Genomic DNA, 24,544 nt, shown 5'->3' on the forward strand with positions numbered 1-24,544 from the left:
TAGTGAGGTCCTTTGGTCTGCCGTCTCAGTGGAGGTACGGGATGGAGATCCATGCAGCAGCAAGGACGCGAGGGTTATCGGCGCGTTAGAAACCACGGATGCACCTGAGAATGGTGCATTTACACCAATGCATGCAGCATGGGCAACAAACAGGATGAGCTGGAAGCCTTTGTTGCAGAAGGAAAACTATGACATAGTTGCCATCACAGAAACATGGTGGGATGACTTACGTGACTGGAATGCTGCAATGAATGGCTATAAACTCTTGATAAGCGATAGGCAAGGAAGGAGGAGGCAGTGGGGTATCCCTGTATGTTAGGGACTGTCTCGATTGTCTGGAGCTTAATGATGGTGCCTATCCAGTTGTGTGTTTATAGGTGAGAATCAGGGGGAAGACCAACAGGGCAGATATCCTGGAGTCTGTTATAGACCACCCAACCAGGATGAAGAGGCGGATGAATTATTCTATAAACAGCTGGGGGTAGTCTCACAATCACTAGCCCTTGTTCTCGTGGGGGACTTCAACTTATTTCCAGATGTCCGCTGGAAATACAACACAGCAGAGAGAAAGCAGTCTAGGAGGTTCCCGGAGTGTGTGCAAGATAACTTCCTGACACAGCTGGTGAGGGAACCAGCTAGGGAAGGTGCCCCGCTGGGTCTGTTGTTTGTGAACAGAGAAGGACTGGTGGGTGATGTGATGGTCGGAGGCCGTCTTGGGCATAGCAATCAAATGATAAGAGTTTTCCATTCTTGGAGAAGGAAGGAGGGGTGCCAGCAGAACTGCCACCTTGGACTTCCAGAGGGCACACTTTGACCTGTTTAGGAGACTGGTTGAGAGAGTCCTTTGGGAGGCCGTCCTGAAGGGCAAAGGAGTCCAGGAAGGCTGGACATTCTTCAATAAGGAAATCCTAAAGGCGCAGGAGCGGGCTGTCCCCACGTGCCAAAGACAAGCCGGCAGGGAAAATGACTGGCCCGGCTGAACATAAGAGCTTTGGCTGGAACTCGAGGGGAAAAAAGACAGTGTATCACCTTTGGAAGAAGGGGCAGGCAACTTGGGAGGACTACAAGGATGTCCTGAGGTTGTGCAGGGAGAAAATTAGAAGGGCCAAAGCCCAGCTAGAACTCAATCTGGCTACTGCTGTAAAAGACAATAAAAAATTGCTTCTATAAATCCATCAGCAACAAAAGGAGGGCCAAGGAAAATCTCCATCCTTTATTGGATGCGGGGGGAAACATAGTGACAAAGGATGAGGAAAAGGTACTTAATGACTTCTTGGCCTCAGTCTGTCATAGTAAGACCAGTTGTTCTTGGGGTACCCAGCCTGCTGAGCTGGAAGACAGGGACAGGAAGGAGAATGAAACCCACATAATCCAAGGGGAAATGGTCAGTGACCTGCTACGCCACTTAGACTCGCACAAGTCTATGGGGTTGGATGGGATCCACCCAAGGGTACTGAGGGAGATGGTGAAAGTGCTCACCAAGCCCCTTTCAATCATTTATCAGCAGCCCTGCCTAACTGGGAAGGTCACAGGTGACTGGAAGCTATCAACTGTGATGCCCATCTACAAGAAGGGCTGGAAGGTGGATCCGGGGAACTCCACGCCTGTCAGCCTGACCTCGGTGACAGGAAAGATTATGGAGCAGATCATCTTGAGTGCCATCACGCGGCACGTACAGGACAACCAGGTGATCAGGCCCAGCCAGCACGGGCTTAGGAAAGGCAGGTCCTGCTTGACAAACCTGATCTCCTTCTATGACAAGGTGACCCACTTAGTGGATGAGGGAAAGGCTGTGAATGTTCTCTACCTGGACTTTAGTAAAGTCTTTGACACTGTCTACCACAGCATTCTCCTGAAGAAACTGGCTGCTCATGGCTTGGACGGGTGCACTGTTCACTGGGTAAAAAACTGGCTGGATGGCCAAGCCTGAAGAGTGGTGGTGGACGGAGTTAAATTCAGTTGGTGGCTGGTCACAAATGGTGTTCCCCAGGGCTCAGTATTTGGGCCGGTTCTGTTTAATATCTTTATCAATGATCTGCGCCTCCAAAGAAGGGCAGCGAAGCTGGTGAAGGGTCTGGAGCACAAGTCTTATGAGGAGCAGCTGAGGGAGCTGGGGTTGTTTAGCTTGGAGAAAAGGAGGCTCGGAGGAGACCTTAACTCTCTCTACAACAACCTGAAAGGAGGCTGTAGCAAGGTGGGTGTTGCTCTCTTCTCCCTAGTGACAAGTGATAGGACAAGAGGAAATGGCCTCAAGTTGTGCCAGGGCAGGTTTAGATTGCATATTAGGAAAAATTTCTTCACCAAAAGGGTTGTCGAGCATTGGAACAGGCTGCCCAGGGAAGTGGTGGAGTCACCATCCCTGGAGGCATTTAAAAGACATGTAGATGTGGCACTTAGGGACATGGTTTAGTGGTGGACTTGGCAGTGTTAATGGTTGGACTTGATGATCTTAGAGGTCTTTTCCAACCTAAACGATTCTATATACGCAGGCACAATGCCAGCAACATTTTGTGTATTCTCAAATAAGTTTACTCCTGAACCAGAAATAGCTTCCTGTAGGATGATCAAGGCAATCGGAAATTTGAAGCCACAGGGAGCTTTTCTAATTTTACCCTATTTATTTCTTTGCAAACTTGCTGTGTTCTCCATTAGAACAGAGTGGAGAAGCGATCGTAAAAGTACGGACCCCTGAGGGACACCACTCGTTGCTGGTTTCCACTTGGACATTGAGACGTTGACTATAACTCTTTGTATGAGGCCATCCAGACAGTTCCTTATCCACCTAAGAGTCCATCCAAGAAACCCACCTCTCTCCAATTTAGCAACAAGGATGTTGTGGGGGACCATGTCAAAGGCCTTACAGAAGTCCAGACAGATGGCATCCGTAGCTCTTCCTTTGTCCACCGATGCAGTCACTCCATCGTAGAAGCCCACCAGATTAGTCTGTGTAGGGATAGCTTGATTTTCGGAAGAATTTGTAACAGGAACGCTAGGAACTCGGTCCTCGCTAGGAAGGCTTTCTGCCTAAATGGTAGCTATTTCTCAAAGGCAGTTTCAACGCTTTCTCTTCCCCCCTCCCCCCTCACATAGCAAGAGAAGTTCTCTGCCTCTCTCTCTGATATGTGAGAGGAGAGAGATAGCCCTAACAGACATGTACAGAGGCCTTGGGAAGGCGGGGGAGAAACAGAGAGGATAAAGAGGGTCCTGAGAGGGCGGGAACTTGCCTTTTACCCCTGGTAGCCCAGTGTGCAGCATCGTTAAGAAATGGTCATTGCATCTGTAATAAACCTTTTTTTTAATCCTTCCACTGCCTTGGCATTCTTGGGAAGAATACCTGTGTATGTTTTACCTTACAGTCTGGCACGATTTTCCCTTGGTGTAGCCATGTTGGCTGTCCCTAATCACCTCCCTGTATTCCATATGTTTCATCATAACTTCCAGGAGGATCTGTTCCATCATTTTTACCAGGCACAGAGGTGAGGCTGACTGGTCAGTGGGTCCCTCCTTTTTACCCTTTTAAAAAAATGGATGAGATGTTTCCCTTTCCTTGAGTCACTTGGGACTTTGCCTGACTGCCACGACTTTTCAAATATGATGGGGAGTGGCTTGGCAACTAGATCAGCCAATTCCCTCGGGACCCTGGGATGCCTCTCATTGCATCTCATGGACTTGTGTACATTCAGATTCCTCAGGTGGTCTCAAACCTGATCTTTTCCTACAATGGGTGGGACTTCCCCCAGTGCCTGCCTTTAGATTCAGGGACTTGAGAGATGTGGGAAGAGAGTTTTCCATTGAAAACTGAGGCAAAAAATTTGTTGAGTACCTCTTCTTTCTCTATGTCAGCTGTCACCATATCCCCTGTCCTATTTATCAGGGGGGTACAATTTCTTTTGTCTTCCTTTTCTGGCCAACATAGCTGTAGAAGCCCTTCTTGTTATTCTTCACATCCCTCGGAGAGACCTTGATTAAGAAATTGCCCTCGGTGCACTCCAAAAGTCTCCTGGACCGCTTACAGCTTGCCGAGCTGTTCTTCCAGCAGATGTCAGGGTGACTGAAGTCTCGAAGCAGGATCAGAGCCTGTGTGCATGATGCTTCCTGTAGTTGAAGTAAGAACGCTTTCTCAACAGGCCCCCCCTTGATCGAGTGGCCTGTAGTAAACACCAGCCACGAAGTTTCCTTTGTTGGCTTGGCCCCTAATTTTTACCCATAAACTCTCAACCTGTTCATTGCTATTTTTGTTACCCATGCTGCATGCAGTGGTATTGAGGCACTTCAACTAGGCTACCTACCTTGTCAGCTTTTAAGAGGAACACAACCCAACTTCTTTGAGGCATTTCACAGATGTTTCCCCGTTGATTCCTAATACATCAACAGCCCGTGGCTCTTCTCTTCCCCTGCTAAGTCTAGTTTAAAGCTCTCTGTATCAATGGCTGCCTTTAAGCATAAAGTGTCCATGTTGATTTACCAAGTCAAATTATATTCATAACAGAGTCACAGATTAAAAAGGCTTTGTTTTTGTACCACTGATTAACATTCTTCTGAATGCCTTAGTTTTTCTTTGAATCCCTCTGCTATTGTCTACATCTTTAGTTCATCAGGTATATGTACCATCAGGGGTGGTATATAAAATAACTGTGATATAGTCCTCAAGGGTTTATACTCATAATTATTTGCTTTTATTCTCTACAAGGCTGGGAAGTCTATTGTCCAAGTGTGAGCATCACAGCATAGAAAGATGCATTTGGGAGGAACGATCACAGGAGACTTACTTCTTTCTGGCTCTCATGTTTTTTGGCTTGAATAACATGGCTTCTTTGTCACCTTTGTAGCTAGTCACAAGAAGTAGCTGCAGATGGGGAAACCTCTATAGTGTCTGTCTCAACTGCATTTTCAGGAGGAGGAAGTTGCAAATCACTTTGTTTTAATTATTAAACTGTTCTTATCTCAACCCACGAGTTTTACTTTATTTTCTGTTTCCCCATTCCATGGGGGGGGGGGGGGGGGGGGTGAGCAAATGGCTGCATGGTGCTTAGTTGCCAGTTGGGGTTAAACCAGGACACATGCCTAAGGTTATATAGTGATGTTTTCCTGAGGTTTCCTTACAGAAATGCCCACTCCTTATGTTTAAAATAGGTCAACAGACTGACTTACAACAAGGTGGAGCTTTCATTTGCGTATTATATGTTTCTCTTTTAAAAAGGTATACTTTTATTATTGTGGGAGTTGAGAATAAAAATTGAAATTGGATACTGAGATTTGGGGGGGGGGAAGGAAAGGGTTTAATTTTTGTATGCTTTTTTTGTTTTCAAGGAAGCATGTGAAAACTAAGAAGAAATAGGCTCAATATGATAGATACTTTATGTATTATACTCTTACCCTTCACCCTCCACCCTCTGTCTCGGTAAATTCGTTAGCTGAGGAACTGCCTTTATTTGTACTTCAAATGATTGCTTCAGTTTAAATACCGATAAGTAATATCATTCATGTTGTTTTGTTTATAGATGCTGGTCTTTGGGTGTAGTAAGAATATCTCTGCCACTATCTTGCTGCTTGATTAAGGCTATACATTAAACCATACACATCTGCGGCAAATTAAATTGTCCTCATTTTAAAAAACTGTAAACACATAGTACAGCCCCTGAAGCAATTTGGCCATATCAATTTATCCCAGAAAAATGAGTTTTATAATTGTTCTATCTATGTATCAGTACAGATCCCGCTTACTAAATATTTTGGAAATGCACAATTCTCTTGTATGCATCATAGTGTGGTAAAACAAGTTTGTTCATGCCTCAGAGGTTGGCTGCTATGTTAACATATTATCTTTTGGGCTTGATTTTTCTGGTTTGTGTTTTTTTTTTTTGGTTGGTTGGTTTTGGGTTTTTGAAGGGACATTTAGATGGTCTTCAGAAGGTAAGATTCTTTCTTTATGTAAAAAAAAAATTAGAAGAAAAGGCTGTTTTGCAAATGAAGTAAAACTAAAAATACATCTGGGGAACATTCCTGTTAAATATTATTTCTGAAAAGTAGTTCCCTCAATTTGATTTTACAGTAACTGAAGATATTATGAGCATTTTTAGAATTTATTTGAAATTTTTCATCTTAGAGTCCTTTTCCATATGCTTTATCTTCTTCACTTGGTATGGCTCCATAGCAGTTGTATCGCAGCAATGTTTTCTTATACTTGGTGTGCAGTGTACGAAGGTGTTCCTCAAGTGGGGTTTTTTTATACTATTTTAATCCAGTTGACATTTCAAAGAAAATAACTGTTTATACACTACATTTTTTAAAAGAATGCCTGTGTAACTGAAGCAATGCATACCTCAGTGGTTTAACTTGAATCACAGGAAAACCCTTGTATTGTTGAAGTAATACATATTTAATCAGTTGAAGGCTTGAGAAAATGTCTTATGAATGAATCTCAGAATCACAGAATATGCTGAATTGGAAGGTGTTACAACCCGCCCCAGAAAAGGGTGGGGGGGTAACCCAGGTTCTTATTAATAAATCCCTTGGGGTGGATTAGAGCGAAACAACACTGGTTTATTCTAGAACAATTCTGTTTCAAAGGTAAACAGGTGTGTTAGCATTTCGGGTGTTATCATCTATATCTATCATCTATAGCAATATGGCATAAAGATAACCTTTAGGGAAAATGCATAAGGGAGAGAAAGGAAAGACACGAGGAAGTTGTAGACTGTGATGAGGTCTCCCCTCAGTCTCCTCTTCTCCAGGCTGAACAGACCAAGTGACCTCAGCCACTCCTCATATGGCTTCCCCTCAAGGCCCTTCGCACCATCTTCATTGCCCTCCTTTGGACGCTCTCTATTAGCTTAATATCTTTCCTATATTGTGGTGACCGAAATTGCACACAATATTCAAGGTGAGGCCGCCCCAGTGCAGAGTAGAGAGGGACAATCCCTTCCCTTGACCAGCTGGTGATGCTTTGCCTGATGCTCCCCAGGACACGGTTGGCCCTCCTGGCTGCCAGGGCACAGTGATGACTCATGTTCAACTTGTCACAGACCGGGACCCCCAGGTCCCTTTCCACGGCACTGCTTTCCAGCATCTCATTCCCCAGTCTGTACGTACATCTGAGGTTGCATGCTCGACAATAGAGTAGTTTCATAACTGATTACCAGCACTATTGTGAGCACAGAAAGGAGAGGAGTCACGAGAGACTTCTTTTTCTTTCAGCTGAAAGATTTATGGAAGCACCAGTCTCAACTGGTTATGACAGCAGCCTCGTTAGGAAGGGGGAAGGAGATGGGCTCTCCAAGTCTTTCTCAAATGCTGAAGGATTCAGCGGCAGTGCAGGTCAAAAAGAGTCTGAGTTAAGTAGTAATTCCAATTTGGAAGTTCAGGGGAGTCTTAAAATCGGGTTGTGGGCTAGTTTTTAAGTATACGTGCTTATTTTAGTCATAAGGAACAATTCCATGAAGCAAGACAAAGTTCAGCGGAAAGAGAAATTAAACTACTTTGCAGATTAAAAAATAATAAATCGGCCTCAACTTTTAAAAATATGTTTTATACAAATTGTGTTCATAACAGATCTTATTAACAGTAGAGGAATAAAATACTTAAAGCATAACACTTGAATGACTGAACGTTGCTCTAATTCACACAAGCCCAAACCAGTTGAAATCAGCAGTGTAGAATTTTCACTGATGGTTAAGTAGTTTAGTCAGCTTTCTTTTCTGTTCTTAACCAGGATTATAGAAAATAAATATTCATTATCAAATTTTCCTCTTAGATAAACGAATTGGTGGATGCCCGTGATGTCAGCATTGGAGCCTGGTTTGAAGCCCATATAGAATATGTTACTCGAGCAACAAAAGGACATAAGAATGGTAAAGCTCAAGTAAAGAGTGGCGATTCTTACAAAAGGACTAATGGAAACATAAGTCAAGATCATTCTAGCGAGAATGCAAATTATTTGGACAGTAGACCGTCCACATCTTACTCAGACTGCATGAACACTGATGAAGAAGCTGTCTATCATATCAAGTATGATGAGTAAGTGCTTCCGATATTATTTTGAGGACATCATAATTTATGATTTGGTGTGTATAAACAAAGAATTTTGTTGGAGAAACTTGGAATCAAAGAGAGCAAGTTCAATATTGCAACCAAGAAAAGAAATATCAAAAAGCCATAATGTCTTTCAGTCAGATATAATGACTATCCTGAGAGTAATGAGGTTTTTTTACTTTTATTCAAAAATTCCTGTGAAGTATTAACTTCATCTTGACTTTATGAAACTCAGAATCCCTATCACTAAGGAAAGGAAACTATGCATTGGATTTTTCTGTACTCATTTTTCTATGTAAAATATAAGTTAATATTTTCTTTAAAAACTACTTTGCTCGTATTCAGTTCCTTCCATTGAAGTCTAAACAAGTGTTTCATGGGAGCAAATTCCGGTGCTTGAATTGCTTAAATTTTGTTTTAAAAGTAATATTTATGCATGAGATGACTGGTCTGCATTTCATGTAGCGGTTTCTTGTAGAGAATCTGGTGACTGGGAACACAAAACCCCTTCTGAGCTGGAGTGAGGGTACAAAGGGATTTTTTATTTTTATTTTTTAAATCTGTGGTACAAGCAAATTTCAGAACCTATGACAGATGTGCTAGAGTAGAGGCTTTATGCCATAAACTCAGTGGGATTTGCAGGGATTTCTCATCACCAGCTTTCGCACTGATGCATTCACATAAATTGGATCCTAGTTTATTAATCATGCCTTAATTTGCTGAAGCAGCTTACTAAGCTTCTAAACCAATGGCATCAATGAGAATTTTTTATTACAGAGAACAACAACAACAACAAAAAAAATCACGCTTTGGCATGCGAGATTAAAGGAACATATGTTTACTTTACACAGAAGCATATTCAGCATTAGCCTTGTTGAGAATAAATTCAGTTCAAGATTTCAAAATATCTTTTTAAGTATCGATTTCAACTTTCATTGTTTTAATAATTACAATTTAAACCAGTTTTGCTAGGGGAAAAAAGCAAGAATGTTGAAGACTCAAGCTGAACGTCTTTTAGCTGGTCTTGGCAATACTAGATACAACTTTTCTTTATATACATACCTTGGAAGATAATATAACTTTTGTCTGAACATGGAGTTCAAATGCAATTTAATATCTGCAAGCATCAACTTTTTATCTGCAGATATGTTTGTCCATGCACACAAAATGGATACCTACAATGTTGAAAGCAAAAATTTACTTTAAAAATTATTGTAATACTTAAATTCAGAAGTTTCTCACAACTTCAGTCACCCAGTCTCATTACAGTTGGACTAGATGATCCTTGCAGGTCCCTTTCAACTGAACTATTTTAAAATAAATAAGTAAGTAAATTAATTCATTGTCTCTAAAATGATAGATATGCATCATGGTATGCTTTCAAAGACCTGATTCTAAGATTGGTTAATTGTGTAACATCACAGAAGTATTTAATTGAACAAAGGGCAAAATATTGAGACTGTGTTTGTAATCATTGGAGTTAAATTATGTTTCTCTTTTGTAGACAGAGATTTGAGGGAGAAGCCACCTGTGAAGCAGAAAGTATAGTCAAGCTGATCTGATTTGCATAGGTGTACCTATGCTTACAAAACATTGATTTTACTTCATGTGTACCTTAAGATCTCATCAATCCTAAACATCCACTGGTCAGATTATGTAACTAACACGTCTGTTCTAGAACAAGCAGCAATCACAAGTATCGAGGCCATGTTGCTGAGAACACAGCTGCGCTGGGCAGGACACGTCTCAAGGATTGTACGGAGACAGCGTTGATGGGATGAAGGACCACCGCCTCCCTAAGATCTTGCTTTATGGTGAACTTGCCACTGGCTGCCGCAAGAGAGGAGCCCCAAAGAGAAGATACAAGGACTCTCTGAAACAACATCTCAGCCTTGGCCATATTGATCAACATAACTGGTCTACTCTGGCCTCCAATCGGGAGGTCTGGAGACACACAATCTATAACGCTGCTGATGTTTTTGAGAAAGCACGCAGGATCACTCTCGAGGAGAAAAGACAACGCAGAAAGATTCGTGCCTTGCAGAATATTCCACCTAAGGAGTCCTTCTGCTGTGCCTTTTGCAACCGGACGTGCCTGTCTCGTATTGGCCTTTTTAGCCACCAGCGCGCTTGTAACAAACGTGGGTAGAGCCCTCCTCAAATCTTCGTTCGCGAAGCCTAGCCATGATGACCTTAAGATCTAGCATTTCCAGTAGGTGCAGTCATCTTAGTCTTCCTATAACACAATCTGTCACAGGTTTGTGTTCTTAGCCAGTGACCATACTAAAACAATATGTCTTCTCTAATTTTGCTTACGCCATGGTCATTTACTGCATTGGCCTAAAATGTTAATAGTTTGAGCTTACGGGGAGAAAAGTTATTTTAAAACTTTCTAGCAAGCAAGATCTATGCATTTATCAGCTAATAGAAACTTCAGTAAAAGTTAACTGCCTACATATGACAAAACACAAGACATCATTTGTGACACTTTGTATTTACCTTTCAACATCATCTAACAAGCAACCCGCAGATGGAGACCATAAGCCTGGTGCCCATAAAGCCATCAAAATGTCTTTCTTACATTATGGAGAAGACTATGGGGTTTGCCTCTGACACAGATTGACAGCTGCTCAGATCCTCAATGAGATCATCTCAGTATCTAGACTGGTTCTCCTTCACTGCTTGTTTTATTATCCAGTCTAGAAAAACTGTTCACCAAGAAGGCTACAGCTGAAGGACAAGTCTGTTGTAATGTTTTCAGATGGGATTGGGAACATGGATTAGACCTACTCTCTGCTTCTGAGACTTCATGTTATGGCAAAGATCGTTTGATACTCAGCTGTTGTGGCAAGTCCAGCCTGACAATGCATACACACAAAAAGGGTGGGTGGGTGTGGAGGGGTGTGTGTAGGTGAGGGAGCTGTGACAAACATTCATTTTCTTTTAGTTTTCTTTCTGTTTACATCTGGAACTGACTAGTCAGTGTTGTTTATTCAGAGGATGCTGGAAAGCTATTCACCCTTGATCTCAACGTGAAGCCCTCCGCTGTCATAGATCTAGTTCTTTGGACCAAGCTTCCTAGTACAGCTCTATTTCTCCTAGCTGTCTTCAAACCCAAAAGATCCCACAGGTCTCGACTTAAATGATCTAGAGCTGTTTCTTTCTTTCCTTTTTCTTTTTCTGCCCCCCCTTCCCCACCAGTATTTTCCACTGGTCAATTCAAGAGCAAGTTGAATGTTGTCTGACAGAGTATATCTCGCACCTTAATCAGCTTTACTTATACCGGAGCATGGTTGTGTTTGCTTGGGGGTGGGGGGGAGAAGATCATGCTAAGAGGTCCTACCAACCTCCTTGTAGGTATTGAAAGGCTGCTATTAGCTGCCATCACCACCCCCACCACCCCCGTCAAGCTTTTATTTCGCCTGACTGAACAAGCCTAGTCCCCCAGCCTCTCCTCATAGAGCACGTCTTGATGGCCATCTTGCCAGCCCTCCGCTGGGCTAACACCAGCTTGTCAGCATCTTCCTTGCATTGAGGGACCTAAACCAGACATAATATTCTAGAGATGATCTAACAAGCGCTGAGTAAAGGGAAATAATCACTTCCCTCAATCTACTGCCTATGCTCCTGATGACGCAACCCAGAATGCTGTTGGCCTTCTTTGCTGCCAGGGCACACTGCTGGCTCATGTTCAGCTTGCTGTCAACCAGGACCCCCAGGTCCTTTTCTGCAGAGCTGCTACCCAGCCAGTCACTCTGCAGCCTGTATTGTCACAGCAGGGGTATAGTGGGTTGACCCTGGCCAGTAGCCAAGTACCCACACAGCCGCTCGCTCGCTCCTGTGTCCTGCAGGACAGGGAGAAAGTAGAAGGAAGGCAAGAAAATTTGTGCATCGAGATACAGTTTAAAAGGTGAAGCAAAAGCTGCGTGCGCAAGCCAAGCAAAAAGAGGAATTCATTCACTAATTCCCACCAGCAAGCAGATATCCAGCCACTTCTTAGAAAGCAGGGCCTCAGCTTGGGAAGACAAATGTCATAACCACAAAAGCCCACCCACCCCCCGCCTTCCTCCTCTTTCCCTGAGCTTTTATTTCTGAGCACAATGTCACATGGCATAGAATATCCCTTTGGTCAGTTCAGGTCAGCTGTCCCAGGAGTGTCTCCTCCCAACTGCTTGCACACACCCAGCCTACTTGCTGTGAGGGCAGAGTGAGAAACAGAAGGCCTTGATGCTGCACAATTACTGCATGTAACTTCTGTTGTCTCATGAGGATCACAACAGGATTTTAAAAGAAAGTCAATAAATGAAAAAACCCCTTTACTAACCATAGTTGTATCTAGCAATATTTTTAATTCCATTTTTACTGACATGGATTCTTTAGCAAAAGTGAGAAAACTAAAAAATTTTACAGTATTTTCTTAGTTCTTGAGCCTTTCTAAGATTATGGTTTTCTCTCATGTATTAGCTTGATTTACATAACCCTGCATAGTCCCATTTTCTGATACCTTAGTTACATACTCATCTTGTATATTTGAGAGTGTAGGTTTTAATTTAACATTGTGGTCATTCATATAAATAACATGTTTAAATATAGGATGAAATTTTATGTAAAAACATATCTGCTGCAGTACTCAGTGAGATTCAGCTTATGGATATAGCTTATTGCTATATAACCCCACTAGTGACAGGGCGCCAGCCTGATGTTACCTCATTCACTTATTACCCTCTGTGCTAAACCCATGAGCCAATTGTTTACCCCCTGCATGATGTGTTTTTCCAGTTGTGTGCTGGACATTTTGTCCAGAAGGATCCTGTGAGAGACAGTATCGAAAATTTTTTGAAATCCAGAAAGATTACATAAACTGGCTTCCCTTGATCAACTAGGTGGGTTACCTTGTCATAAAAGGAAATCAGGTTTGATAAGCAGGACTTTCTTCTCATGAAGTCGTTCTGGCTGTGACCAATGACTGCGTTGTCTTTCAGGTGTTTTTCAATACCTCCCAGAATAGTCTTCTCCATAACTTTAAGAGGTACTGAAGGGAAACTGACAGGCCTGTAATTTCCGGGTTCCTCCCTCTTCCCCTTGAAATCCGGACATTTACCAGCTTCCAGTCAGCTGGGACCTCTGCAGATTCCCACAACTGTCAAAAATCATTGAGAGAGGTTTTGCGATGACGTCAGCCAGCTTTTTGAGGATTCTGGGATAAATGCCATCAGGACCCATAGGTTTGTAAGAATCAAGTTGGAGCAGCAGATCCCATACACCGTGACCTTAGGCTCCATCTGTCATAACGGTCTTTCAGGGCAGGAAAGAGGGTGTGTAATTTTGTTTGCATGCTGAAGCCAGTTCTGACTCCATGATCGCTGTGCTTCATCAAAGTTAATTCTTCATTAATCTGGGTGGTTTTTACTGTAGTACCCTTGATATGGCACATAGAAACCATAGAAGTGATGATATACAGTGTAATATAGCAATTAACATCATACAATATAATTCATTGGCTATTCTCACCAAAGATCAAATCCCCTTGAGGCACACACCAGACTTCCCCATCCTCTCACAGTACCTACCAAGTGCACCTAGGTCCTTGAGCAGAAACAATCCCATGGATATGTTTACCTTTTGTTGAGGGTGGAATAACCCAGACTGTTTTTTATGAGCACTACAGGAACTTTATCCCCTTCTATGGTGCATATGAGTTTTGATATGGCAGAATCAGACTGATTGGGAGATTGACAAACCAGGTGGGTTTTGCTAAATGTGTATCCCAATGTTTGATGGTCCCAGCACCCATTGCTCTCAGTGTAGTCTTTAACAGTCCATTGCATCGTTCAATTCTTTCAGAGGCTGGTGCATGATAGGGAATGTGATTATACCCCCTCAATGCCATATTCTTTGGCCCAAGTGCCTATGAGGTTGTTTCGGAAATGAGTTCTGTTGTCTGACTCAATTCTTTCTGGAGTACCATGTCGCCATAAGACTTGATGTTCAGGACCCAGGATAGTATTCTGGGAGGTGGCATGGGGCACAGGATATGTTTACAGCCCCCCAGTGGTTGCTTACACCATTGTAAGCACATGGTGTTTGCCATGGCAGGTTTGGGGGAGTGTGATATAGTCAGTCTGCCAGGCCTCCCCATATTTATACTGTAATGGGTTTGTTACTCTCCCTTATATTTTAGTCATTGTTCTCCATACCAGAGATGCTTTAACCACTTGGATTGCTTAATTGCAGCTCATGTTTCACATTCATGGATAGCCTGTGTGATAATGTCCATGGTCAAGTGCACCCCTCGATCTGTATGTTGCATCTCTTCCTTGATGGCCTGAGGTGTCATGGGCCCACTGAGCCAGAAATAATTCACCCTTATGTTGCCAGTCCAAATCCACCTGAGTCACTTCAATCTTAGCATCCTGATCCACCTGCTGGTTGTTCTGATGTTCTTCAGTGGCCCAACTCAGATACATGAGCATCTATGTGACATACCTTCACAACCAGGTTCTCCATCTGGGCAGCAATATCTGTCCACAGTGCAGCAGCCCAGATAGGTTTACCCCTACGCTGCCAGTTATTCTGCTTCCATTGCTGCAACCACCCCCACAGGGCATTTGCCACTATCCATGAGTCAGTATAGAGGTAAAGTATTGGCCATTTCTCTCATTCAGCAATGTCTAAGGGCAACTGGATGGCTTTCACCTCTGCAAACTGACTTGATTCACCTTCTCCTTCAGCAGTTTCCATAACTTGTCATAGGGGATTCCATACAACCACCTTCCATCTCCAATGCTTTCCCACAAGATGGCAAGATCCATCAGTAAACAAGGCATATTGCTTCTCACTTTCTGTTAATTTATTTTACAGTGGGGCCTCTTCAGTACCTATTACCTCCTCTTCTGGCAACATTCCAAAATCTTTGCCTTCTGGCCAGTCCATGATCACTTCTAAGATTCCTGGAGAACTGGGGTTCCCTATTTGAGCTTGTGTGATCATTACAACCCACTTACTCCATTATCAGGTGGAAGGGCACGGACAGATGCTCTTACATCAATATGATCAGGTAAAATGTCGTCTTTATTAGAAGAAAGACAGATTATATAGTGCTTATGACGCTTAGCTTCTTGTTCACACTACATTGGTTACATAAGGAAAACATGCTCTGCTGTCCACTGTTAATTGGACTACAACAGGTGGTCATAGGAGATGAGAACACCTTATTCACTTTGCCAAAACTCCTCCTTGGCATCTGGCATGAATCCACCTTTGTTCTAACTTCAGGCCCTGTAGCCATCTTAGTGGCGCAGTAATTTTTACTATCAGTGCTCAGCTATGCTAAGGTAAAAATCTCAGAAATGCAATAGAAATTGTTCACACAATTTCCCTACGACACTCCATGTAGCATCTGTTGCATGATGTGTAGAGGAGACCCTCCCTCTGAACATCCAGACCAGCACCGGCAGTCGGGGTGCCAGGAGGAGCTGTGCTTCCAAAGCATCTTGAACTTCTTCATAAGCTGCCAGTATCTCCTTTTCAGTTGTAGTATCATGGGCCTCAGATTCTCTGTACCCCTGACTCCAAAAGCCTAGTGGTCAACCTCGAGTCTCCCCTGGAGATGGTGACTTTTGGTTCAGTATTTATTGGGGTACCTTGTATTGGATAATGAATAATGGGAATTCTTCATTGGTTAACAAGATGTAGACAGGTGGTGTTACAGTCCTTGTCTTGATTTCTCCAGCCTTTTGAGGGATATCCCCAACAAGTGTTATTAGTGTTTGAACTCTGAGCAAAAACCACATTTCCAGAGGATCTCTTGGCCCTTCTTTGCATGGTATAACCTTCGAGAAATTGAATAGAGAATTGTCTTCTGGTTGAAGTATGGTAAATTTAGGTTCTGTAAATTTGGGTTCAAATAATGCTTTTACAGACCATGCCCACATTAAGTTCTTCTAGTTAATTGAAAGTTGACTGATCTGGTGTGTATAATGGGTCAAATAGTGGGTAAAAATATCATGTCTGAATGCTGCTATATTCCTCAAAGGTTATAGTTTTGGGTCCAAGTTCACTGTTGTCAATGGCTGGATGAGGGGGTTCGAGATAAAATGGTCACATTTATCTTTGGACGTATGGCTTTACAGGACTCATGGTCGAACATCAAATCATGCGGTGCATCATTAGGAGGGTTATAAGTTTGGTAAGCTCCATGCACCATAGGAGTACCTTCCCAGTCTATCCAGTCTCCTTTTTACTTGTCCAATATGTGGGTAGGTACATTGGAGAGGTTGCATTGGTCATATTGAAGATAAAGGATAAATTCAATGGTGTCATAAAAAATCATAAACTTTGCTCAACAGATTCCAGTAAAGCAACACATATACCTTGATTGGTACGGTTTCATATTTTGACAAACCCTTTGATTAATTCCCAGGCGAGGTTCCGATGTATCTTGCCTCCAGCAGTCTGCTCTGCTGAGCATGTGCACAATGCAAATAATGATATAAGCATAACCAACATATTATAACTACAGTTACCAACAGGCAGTGAACCATAGTCCAAACTGGAGGTCTTCCATTCACAGTTCCAGGTATTTTCCATGTTAAACAGTTACCTGTAAAAGAAAAGAAAATATCTGCTCGGCCCCTTCTAGGGCCGACATTAAAATGAAGGGGTAATCCACCAAGTACTTATTTTATGTTCTTTGACATAAACATCTTTTGCTCTCCAAGTGAACATATTTAAGGGATCGGTGAATACCATGGGTACGGCTCCTACAGTAGACAGTCCCACTAGTATGGGCTGTCCTGGGAAATGGGAAGGCTCTTGATTATTTTCAGATTTTGATGCTGCTGATATTAAAGAGGGAGGCTGTGGGTAAAAGGTTGTGAGTCTGTTTACTCCCCATCGGTCATTCACCATTTTTACAGCATCCCATAATTGTCCAGTCCAATTTGAATTTTGGGGCTTTAAAAATCGCTTAAGCAGGCCATTTGTTCTCTCAACTATGCCATTAGCTTGTGGATAATAGGGTGTGTGAATACCTGCTGAATTCCTTCTTCTTTGGTTCAATCTTGGACTATGGTAGCTGTGAAATGTGACATATTGTCTGATTGAATTGACACAGGTTTTGGGAAGAAACTGAACCATGCTTTAAGAGTTTCCACCATGTTTGCCCCAGTCGCTCAAGGGAAAGCCTCTGCTTGTACCAGTCCTGATCTAACCTCCACTCCTACCAACACATATTGCTTTCCCTCGGAATTTCTGAAAAGGTCCAATGTAGTCTACCTGCCACGTATCCCACAGTCCCTTCCTGTCTCTTATGTGCAAGGGAGGTTGTTCTAGGGGATGACGCTCTAGTCGAACTCGACACTGTTCACATTGCAGATATACAGGTATGACACATCTCACGAGTTACTGGCCATCCTCTACTTACTGTTTCTTTATATAGATCTTGTGCCCCTGTATGCTGTCATTTTGAGTGAAACCACTCGAATAATTGGTCCCAGTTTTCTGCTGGAGGTTTTACATCTAGTGGGGTTATTCTGTCCAGTTCATTTGCTTTGTTATTCCAGTGGCTAGTTGGGGTTCCATCCTCCTGGTGAGAGGCTACCCATCCAACTAGAAAATTCCCTTTTCTTGCTACAGTAAGAATTTCCTGCCATTTTTCTTTTTGCCAAACAGGGACTCTATTTACTTCCCCGTCATTTTTGTCCCAGAAGGGGAGTCTCTCAATGCACCCCTTGAACACAGCAAAAGAATCAATATAAATACATATGGAGTCAGAGGTTTCAGATTCATGGTTAAATATACTCCAAACTGCTACCAATTCTCCCACTTGTGCACTACCTTTACCTTCTGTTATTATCCTGTCTCCTGTATTCACTTGCAAAGTTACAGCACGATATTTCCAAACTTAACCTTCCCACTTGCAAAGCTACAGCACGATATTTCCAAACTTAACCTTCACACTTTGCTGATGCATCAGTAAATTACACATTCTGCAATTGTTCTGAATATAGGGGAGCAACTTGAATCAAAGAAGGTGGAGAATCAGTTGTGTTGTTCAGGGTTACCTCTTCTTGTAAGGGAAGGTTTTTTGGAGGTCCTTCGGTTACTTGAAAGATGGTACAATAATGTTCAATTTGGGAGTACCATTTTCAAACAGAAGCTCATTGGGCCACCCTGTCAGGGGGTGGAGTTCCCGACAAAATTGGTTTGATGACTTTAAAAGGTCCTTTTAAAATTAGGGATTGTAGGCCGACAGTTCTTTCTTCTTCTCGAAGGGCGAGGCTGACCATGAACAAACCCTTTTCCCAAGTGGAGTACCATTTTTCTGCATCTTTAAAACTTTGAGAATAAAATCCAATAGGTCAGGTAGGACCATCAGGTCCTCACTGCCATAAATGTATGGACAGTCCCGAACTGGCAAATCTCCACTCAATTTCTATGGGATCAGTAGGGTGTATAGGTCTGTGGCCTATACACCTGGCTGTGGCTAGGTTTTAGTAGTAGGGGGGCTACAGGAGTGGCTTCTGTTAGAAGCTGCTAGAAGCTTCCCCCATGTCTGGTAAAGCCAATGATTGAGCAGGGTCCTGGCAGGGACCTGCAGCCCATGGAGAGAGAAGCCCACACTGGAGCAGGTTTCCCTGGTAGGTCACCCTGTGGGTGACCCACGCTGGAACAGCCTGTGCCTGAAGGATTGCACCCTGTGAATCACAGAATCACAGAATTGACCAGGTTGGAAAAGACCTCCGAGATCAAGTCCAACCCTTGATCCAACACCACTGTGGTTACTAGACCATGGCACTAAGTGCAACATCCAGTCTCATCTTAAAAACCTCCAGGGATGGTGAATCCACCACCTCTCTGGGCAGTCCATTCCAATGTCTGATTACTCTCTCTGTAAAAAATGTTTTCCTAATATTCAACCTAAACATCCCCTGGCAAAGCTTAAGACCATGCCCTCTTGTCCTACTGTTAGTTGCCTGGGAGAAGAGACCAACCCCCACCTGGCTACAACCTCCTTTCAGGTAGTTGAGTGATGAGGTCTCCCCTGAGCCTCCTCTTCTCCAGGCTAAACAACCCCAGCTCCCTCAGCCTCTCCTCATAAGACTTGTGTTCGAGTCCCTTCACCAGCCTCGTTGTTCTTCTCTGGACTTGCTCCAGCACCTCGATATCCTTCCTGAACTGAGGGGCTCAGAACTGGGCACAGTACTCCAAGTGTGGCCTCACCAGAGCTGAGTACAGGGGAAGAATCACTTCCCTGGACCTGTTGGCCACACTGTTCCTGATACAGGCCAGGATGCCATTGGCCTTCTTGGTCACCTGGGCACACTGCTGGTTCATGTTCAGCTTCCTGTCAATCCAAACTCCCAGGTCCCTTTATGCCTGGCTGCTCTCCAGTCACTCTGTCCCCAGCCTGTAGCACTGCATGGGGTTGTTGCGGCCAAAGCGCAGGACCCAGCACTTGGCCTTGTTGAACCTCATCCCGCTGGAATCAGACCATCTCTCCAGCTTGTCCAGGTCCCTCTGAAGAGCCCTCCTGCCTTCCAGCAGATCAACACTCCCCCCCTAACTTGGTGTCATTTGCAAAAAATACACTCAATCGCCTCATCCAGATCATCAATAAGGATATTAAACAGGGTTGGGCCCAACACTGATCCCTGGGGGACACCACTAGTGACCAGCCGCCAACTGGATGCAGCACCATTCACCACCACTCTATGGGCCCGGCCATTCAGCCAGTTCTTAACCCAGCAGAGTGCACCTGTCCAAGCTGCAGGCTACCAGCTTTTTCAGGAGTATGCTATGGGAGACAGTATCAAAGGCTTTGCTGAAGTCCAGATAGACCACATCCACAGTCTTCCCTTCATCCACCCGGTGGGTCACCTGATCATAAAAAGAGATCAGGTTGGTCAGACAGGACCTGCCCCTCTTAAACCCGTCCTGGCTGGGACTGATCCCTTGTCCATTCTGTAGGTGCTGTGTGATTGCACTTAGGATGATCTGCTCCATAACCTTGCCAGGCACTGAGGTCAGGCTGACAGGCCTGTAGTTTCCCGGGTCCTCCTTGCAGCCCTTTTTGTGGATGGGTGTGACATTCACCAACTTCCAATCATCTGGGACCTCCCCAGTGAGCCAGGACTGTTGGTAGATGATGGAGAGCAGCTTGGCAAGCTCTTCCACCAGCTCCCTCATCACCCTAGGATGGATCCCATCTGTTCCCACAGACTTGTGGAGATCCAAGTGGCTCAGCAGGTCACTAACTGTTTCCTCCTGGATTACAGGGGGCCTATTCAGCTTCCTGTCTGTCTGCCAGTTGTCCTGAGGACAACCTGTCTTACTGTTGAAAACTGAGGCAAAGAAGGTGTTAAATAGCCTTTTCCTCATCTTTGGTGACTATGCTCTCACCCATGTCCAACAAAGAATGGAGGTTTTCTTTGTGCCTCCTTTTGCTATTGATGTATTTGTAGAAGCGCTTCATGTTATCCCTAACAGAAGTGGCTAGATTGAGTTCAAATTGTGCCTCTGTCTCTCTAATTTTCTTTCTACATGACCTAACTATATTCCTAAACTCTTCATGAGTAGCCAGCCCTTTTTTCCATAGTCTGTAAGCTCTCTTTTTCCCCCTAATTTCCTTAAAAATTTCCCTGTTCAGCCAGGCTGGCCATCTTCCCTGCCGGCTCGCCTTTTGGCACACTGGGACAGCCTGCTCCTGTGTGTTCAAGATTTGCTTCCTGAAGCATTGTCCATCCCTCCTGGACCCCTTTGTTTTCAAGGGCTGTTTCCCAAGGATCCCTCTGAACCAATCTTCTGGGTAGGTTGAAATCTGCCCTGTTGAAGTCCAGGGTAGAAGTTTTATTCATGGCCCTCTTTGTGTCCCTAAGTATTGAAAACTCTATTATTTCATGGTCACTGTGCCCCAGATGGCCTCCGACCACCACATCTCCCACCAGCCCCTCTCTGTTTGGGAACAGGAGGTCTAGTGGGGCCCCACCCCTGGTAGGCTCATTTACCAGTTGAAGCAGGAAATTATCTTCTATACAGTCTAGGAATCTCCTAGACTGCCTCTTCTCTGCTGTGTTGAGTTCCCAACAGACATCTGGAAGGTTAAAGTCACCCACAAGAACAAGGTGTGGTAATTTTGAGACATCCACCAGCTGCTTGTAGAATAATTCATCACCCTCATCATCCTGATTGGGTGGTCCGTAACAGACTCTCACCAAGATATCAGCCTTGTTGGCCTTCCCCCTGATTCTGATCCACCTTATTGTCACTGACTTCAAGTTCTAGAGTCAAGAGTCTCTCTAACATATAGAGCCACCACTCCACTTCTCCTACCTTGCCTGTCCCTTCTGAAGAGCTTGTAGCCATCCATGGCAGCACTCCAGTCATGCGAGTCATCCCACCACGTTTCCATGATGGCGACTACATCATAGCTTTCCTGCTGCACGATGGCTTCCAGCTCCTCCTGTTTGTTACCCATACTGCGTGCATTGGTGTACATGCACTTCAGCTGGGCTGCTGATATCACGTCTAACTCTGGCTTTCCACCCTTAGGCTCATCTCTGGAGAGCCTGGTTTCAACCCCCTCCCCATTCAAATCTAGTTTAAAGTCCTCTTGATCAGCCCCGACAACTTACGGGCTAGAGTCCTTTTGCCCTTCCTAGATAGATGAAGCCCATCTGACTCTAGCAGGCTGGGTACCATAGAATTTGCCCCATGGTCAAAAAAACCAAAATTCTGCCAGTGGCACCAATCCCTTAGCCACCTATTGATAAGATGGGTCTTCCTACTCCTCAGTCATCCCTGCTACTGCAGGAACTGAGGCAAACACCACCTGTTCTCCTGTCCCATTAACTAATCCACTCAGCGCCTTGAAGTCCTTTTTAATTAGCCTGGTACCTCTCTCATTAATGTCATCACTGCCAGCCTGGACCACCAGCAGTGGATAATAATCAGAGGGCTGGATTAGCTCAGGGAGTCTCCTACTAATATCCCTCACCCAGGCCCTGGGAAAGCAGCAGACTTCCCTGTGGAATGGGTCCAGCTGGCATATAGGGCCTTCAGTTCCCCTAAGAAGGGAGTTGCCTACTACAACTACCCTTCTTTTTTTCTTTATAGCTGTGGTTGTAATCCATCTGGTAGAAGGGGTGCAAGCAGGAGACCCTCCAGACAGATCCTCTTCTTGACTGCCCTCTGCCTGACTCTCTGGGTCCAGGGCCTCATACCTGTTCTTTAAGGACACCGTGGGAGGTGATGAGGGTTGGGAGGGGATTCTTTTACCTCTTCGATCAGAGACCTGTTTCCATTCCCCCCCCATCTACTTGGTTTGCTCCATCTGCCTGATGGCAGGAGGGGCAGGGCTTCACCATCTCCTGCTGGACTTCTTTTGGGGTCAAAAGGGTATGACTCCACCAGTCTATTTCCCTTTCACTCTCCCTAATACTTCTTAGCCTCTCCACTTCTTCCTTGAGCTCTGCCACTAAGCACAGCAAATCATTCACCTGCTCACATCGTATGCAGGCACCTCTTGCACTGTCCTCTGGTACTAACGCCAGGCTCAGACACTCTGTGCAGCCAGTGACCTGAACGGCTGCGTCCTTCCTGGGGGATTCTGTCTGGGTAAGCACACTCCCCCTGATAGCAGCAGAAACGGCTTTCGCTCATTTGGAAACCATTGCTGGGTCGAGTTGAGTTGCAGAAAAAAAAATACGGACAGCCACACAACCCACCAGAGAGAGCTGGGAGGGTGGCTGTGCCCTTCCTGCTCTCCCTGCCTGCACAAACTCACTGCCGTGCCACACCCCTATTTGCTTGCGCTCGGGGTTGCTTGCGCTCCCTGGAGCAGTTTAAATCTCCAGGCAATGATCTCAGCTCCACCCCCTGGTCAACTGATTAGGCCTCGCAGGGCAGCTGGGCTGAGCTGGAAAAAATGACCCACATTGCAGCAGTTTAAGAACTGTTGCCCATGGAATGGACTCACACTGGAGAAGTTCGTGAAGGACTGTCTCCTGTGGGAGGGACCCGATGGGGAGCAGAGGGAGGACTCCTCTCCCTGAGCAGTGGCAGAAACAACAACTGACTGTAACTCCCATTCCCCATCTCCCTGCGCTGCTGGGAGGGAGGATGTATAACTTGGAAGGAGGGAGGGGTGGGAGGAAGGTATTTTTAACATTTCCTTTACTTCTCATTCTCCTGCTCCGATTCTGTTAGTAATAAATTTAATTAATATCCCCACTTTGAGTCTTTTCTGCCCATGAGGGTGATCAGTACGTAATCTCTCCCAGTCCTTAACTCATGAACCCTTTGTTATATTTTCTGTCCTCTGTCCAGTTGCAGAGGGGAGTGAGAGAGAAGCTTTAGTGGGTACCTGGTGCCCAGCCAGGGTCAACCCACTATAAGGGCCTAATGATTGATGTGTTTTAGCTTCAAAAATTAGGAGTTGTAGGGCCTCATTGTGGAGGGGGGTCCAATCCCACTTTGCCCTTTTCTGCAACAAATCATATAAGGGCCTTGCAATTATCAAAAAGTTGGGGATGTGATTCCTCAAAAGAAACCAGGAAGCCTAAAGCATGCTGCAGATCTTTCTTATTCTCAGGCATTTTAATTTGGTCTAGGGAAGTGAGGGTGCATGCTGGTTTAAAAGTAAACTGGTGGGAGAAATGAACCCAACTCAAGAGAGATTACAAATCAGAGTTACTAAAAAGATTACAATAAATGCAATGATACAGAGGTGATTGTACAGGTGCAATTTCATCTCCTGCTACCAAAATTTCATCAATGTATTGGTATACTTTTATTCCCAGTGGAATGAGTGACAGTTCTTGCGCCAGTGTGTGATGGGCTAGAGTGGGTGAATGTTTAGGTCCTTGTGGGAGGCGAGTAAAAGTGTACTGCTGGCCTTTCCACATTAAAGCAAAACACTCCTGATCTTGGTCTTGCAGAAGGACCATAAAAAACATGTCTTTGACATCAATAGTGGCCATGATTTGGTGTATTGTATGGTAGCTATTAGTTCAGCAATATTTGGGACTGCTGCAGTAAAAAGCTCTGTGTTTGCATTAAGGCATTGGTAGTCCACAGTAAATCTTGAATTGCCATTTGCCTTGCGAACTGGCCACACAGGAGCATTGTAAGGGTAATGTGTTGTAATCGCTATTCTTCTTTCTTTTAAATCTCCAATAACTGGAGCGATTCCTTCTCTGACTCCCAAGGGTAAGGGGTAAGGTTTGACATTGGTTATTATGGAGGGAGGAAGAACAGGGGCAGAGCCTAACAGACACTAATGCTGGGTTTCCTTCCCCTAAGCCTATATTTTTCCTTCCTCATCAGTCCACGACCTTCCCTTTAGGAGGTCTAGCCCCAATAAATTTGTAGGAAATTTTCCCAAAACCATTAGGGTTTCAATTGCTCTCTCCTCTCCTGGCAACCAGCATCTTACCTTTACTGTCATCTGGGCTTGGGTGTATTCAAAAGCATCCACAACAAATATACCCTTACACGAGGGAATGATTCCACA

General features: G+C 44.3%; 1 protein-coding gene across 1 annotated transcript in view; it reads left to right on the plus strand.

Moving 5' to 3' along the window:
* The first annotated feature begins 1,381 nt into the window (after positions 1-1,381).
* Positions 1,382-24,544, plus strand: part of LOC113959316 (E3 ubiquitin-protein ligase UHRF2-like) — a 124,713-nt gene continuing 101,550 nt past the window's right edge. The window contains exons 1-2 of the mRNA XM_027668244.1: positions 1,382-1,687; positions 7,754-8,016. Coding sequence (XP_027524045.1) covers positions 1,382-1,687; positions 7,754-8,016 — 569 coding nt within the window. The remainder of the gene's footprint in view (positions 1,688-7,753; positions 8,017-24,544) is intronic.

The sequence above is a fragment of the Corapipo altera genome, unplaced genomic scaffold (genome assembly GCF_003945725.1).
Source record: "Corapipo altera isolate COAL_440 unplaced genomic scaffold, ASM394572v1 61287, whole genome shotgun sequence".
NCBI lineage: Eukaryota > Metazoa > Chordata > Aves > Passeriformes > Pipridae > Corapipo > Corapipo altera.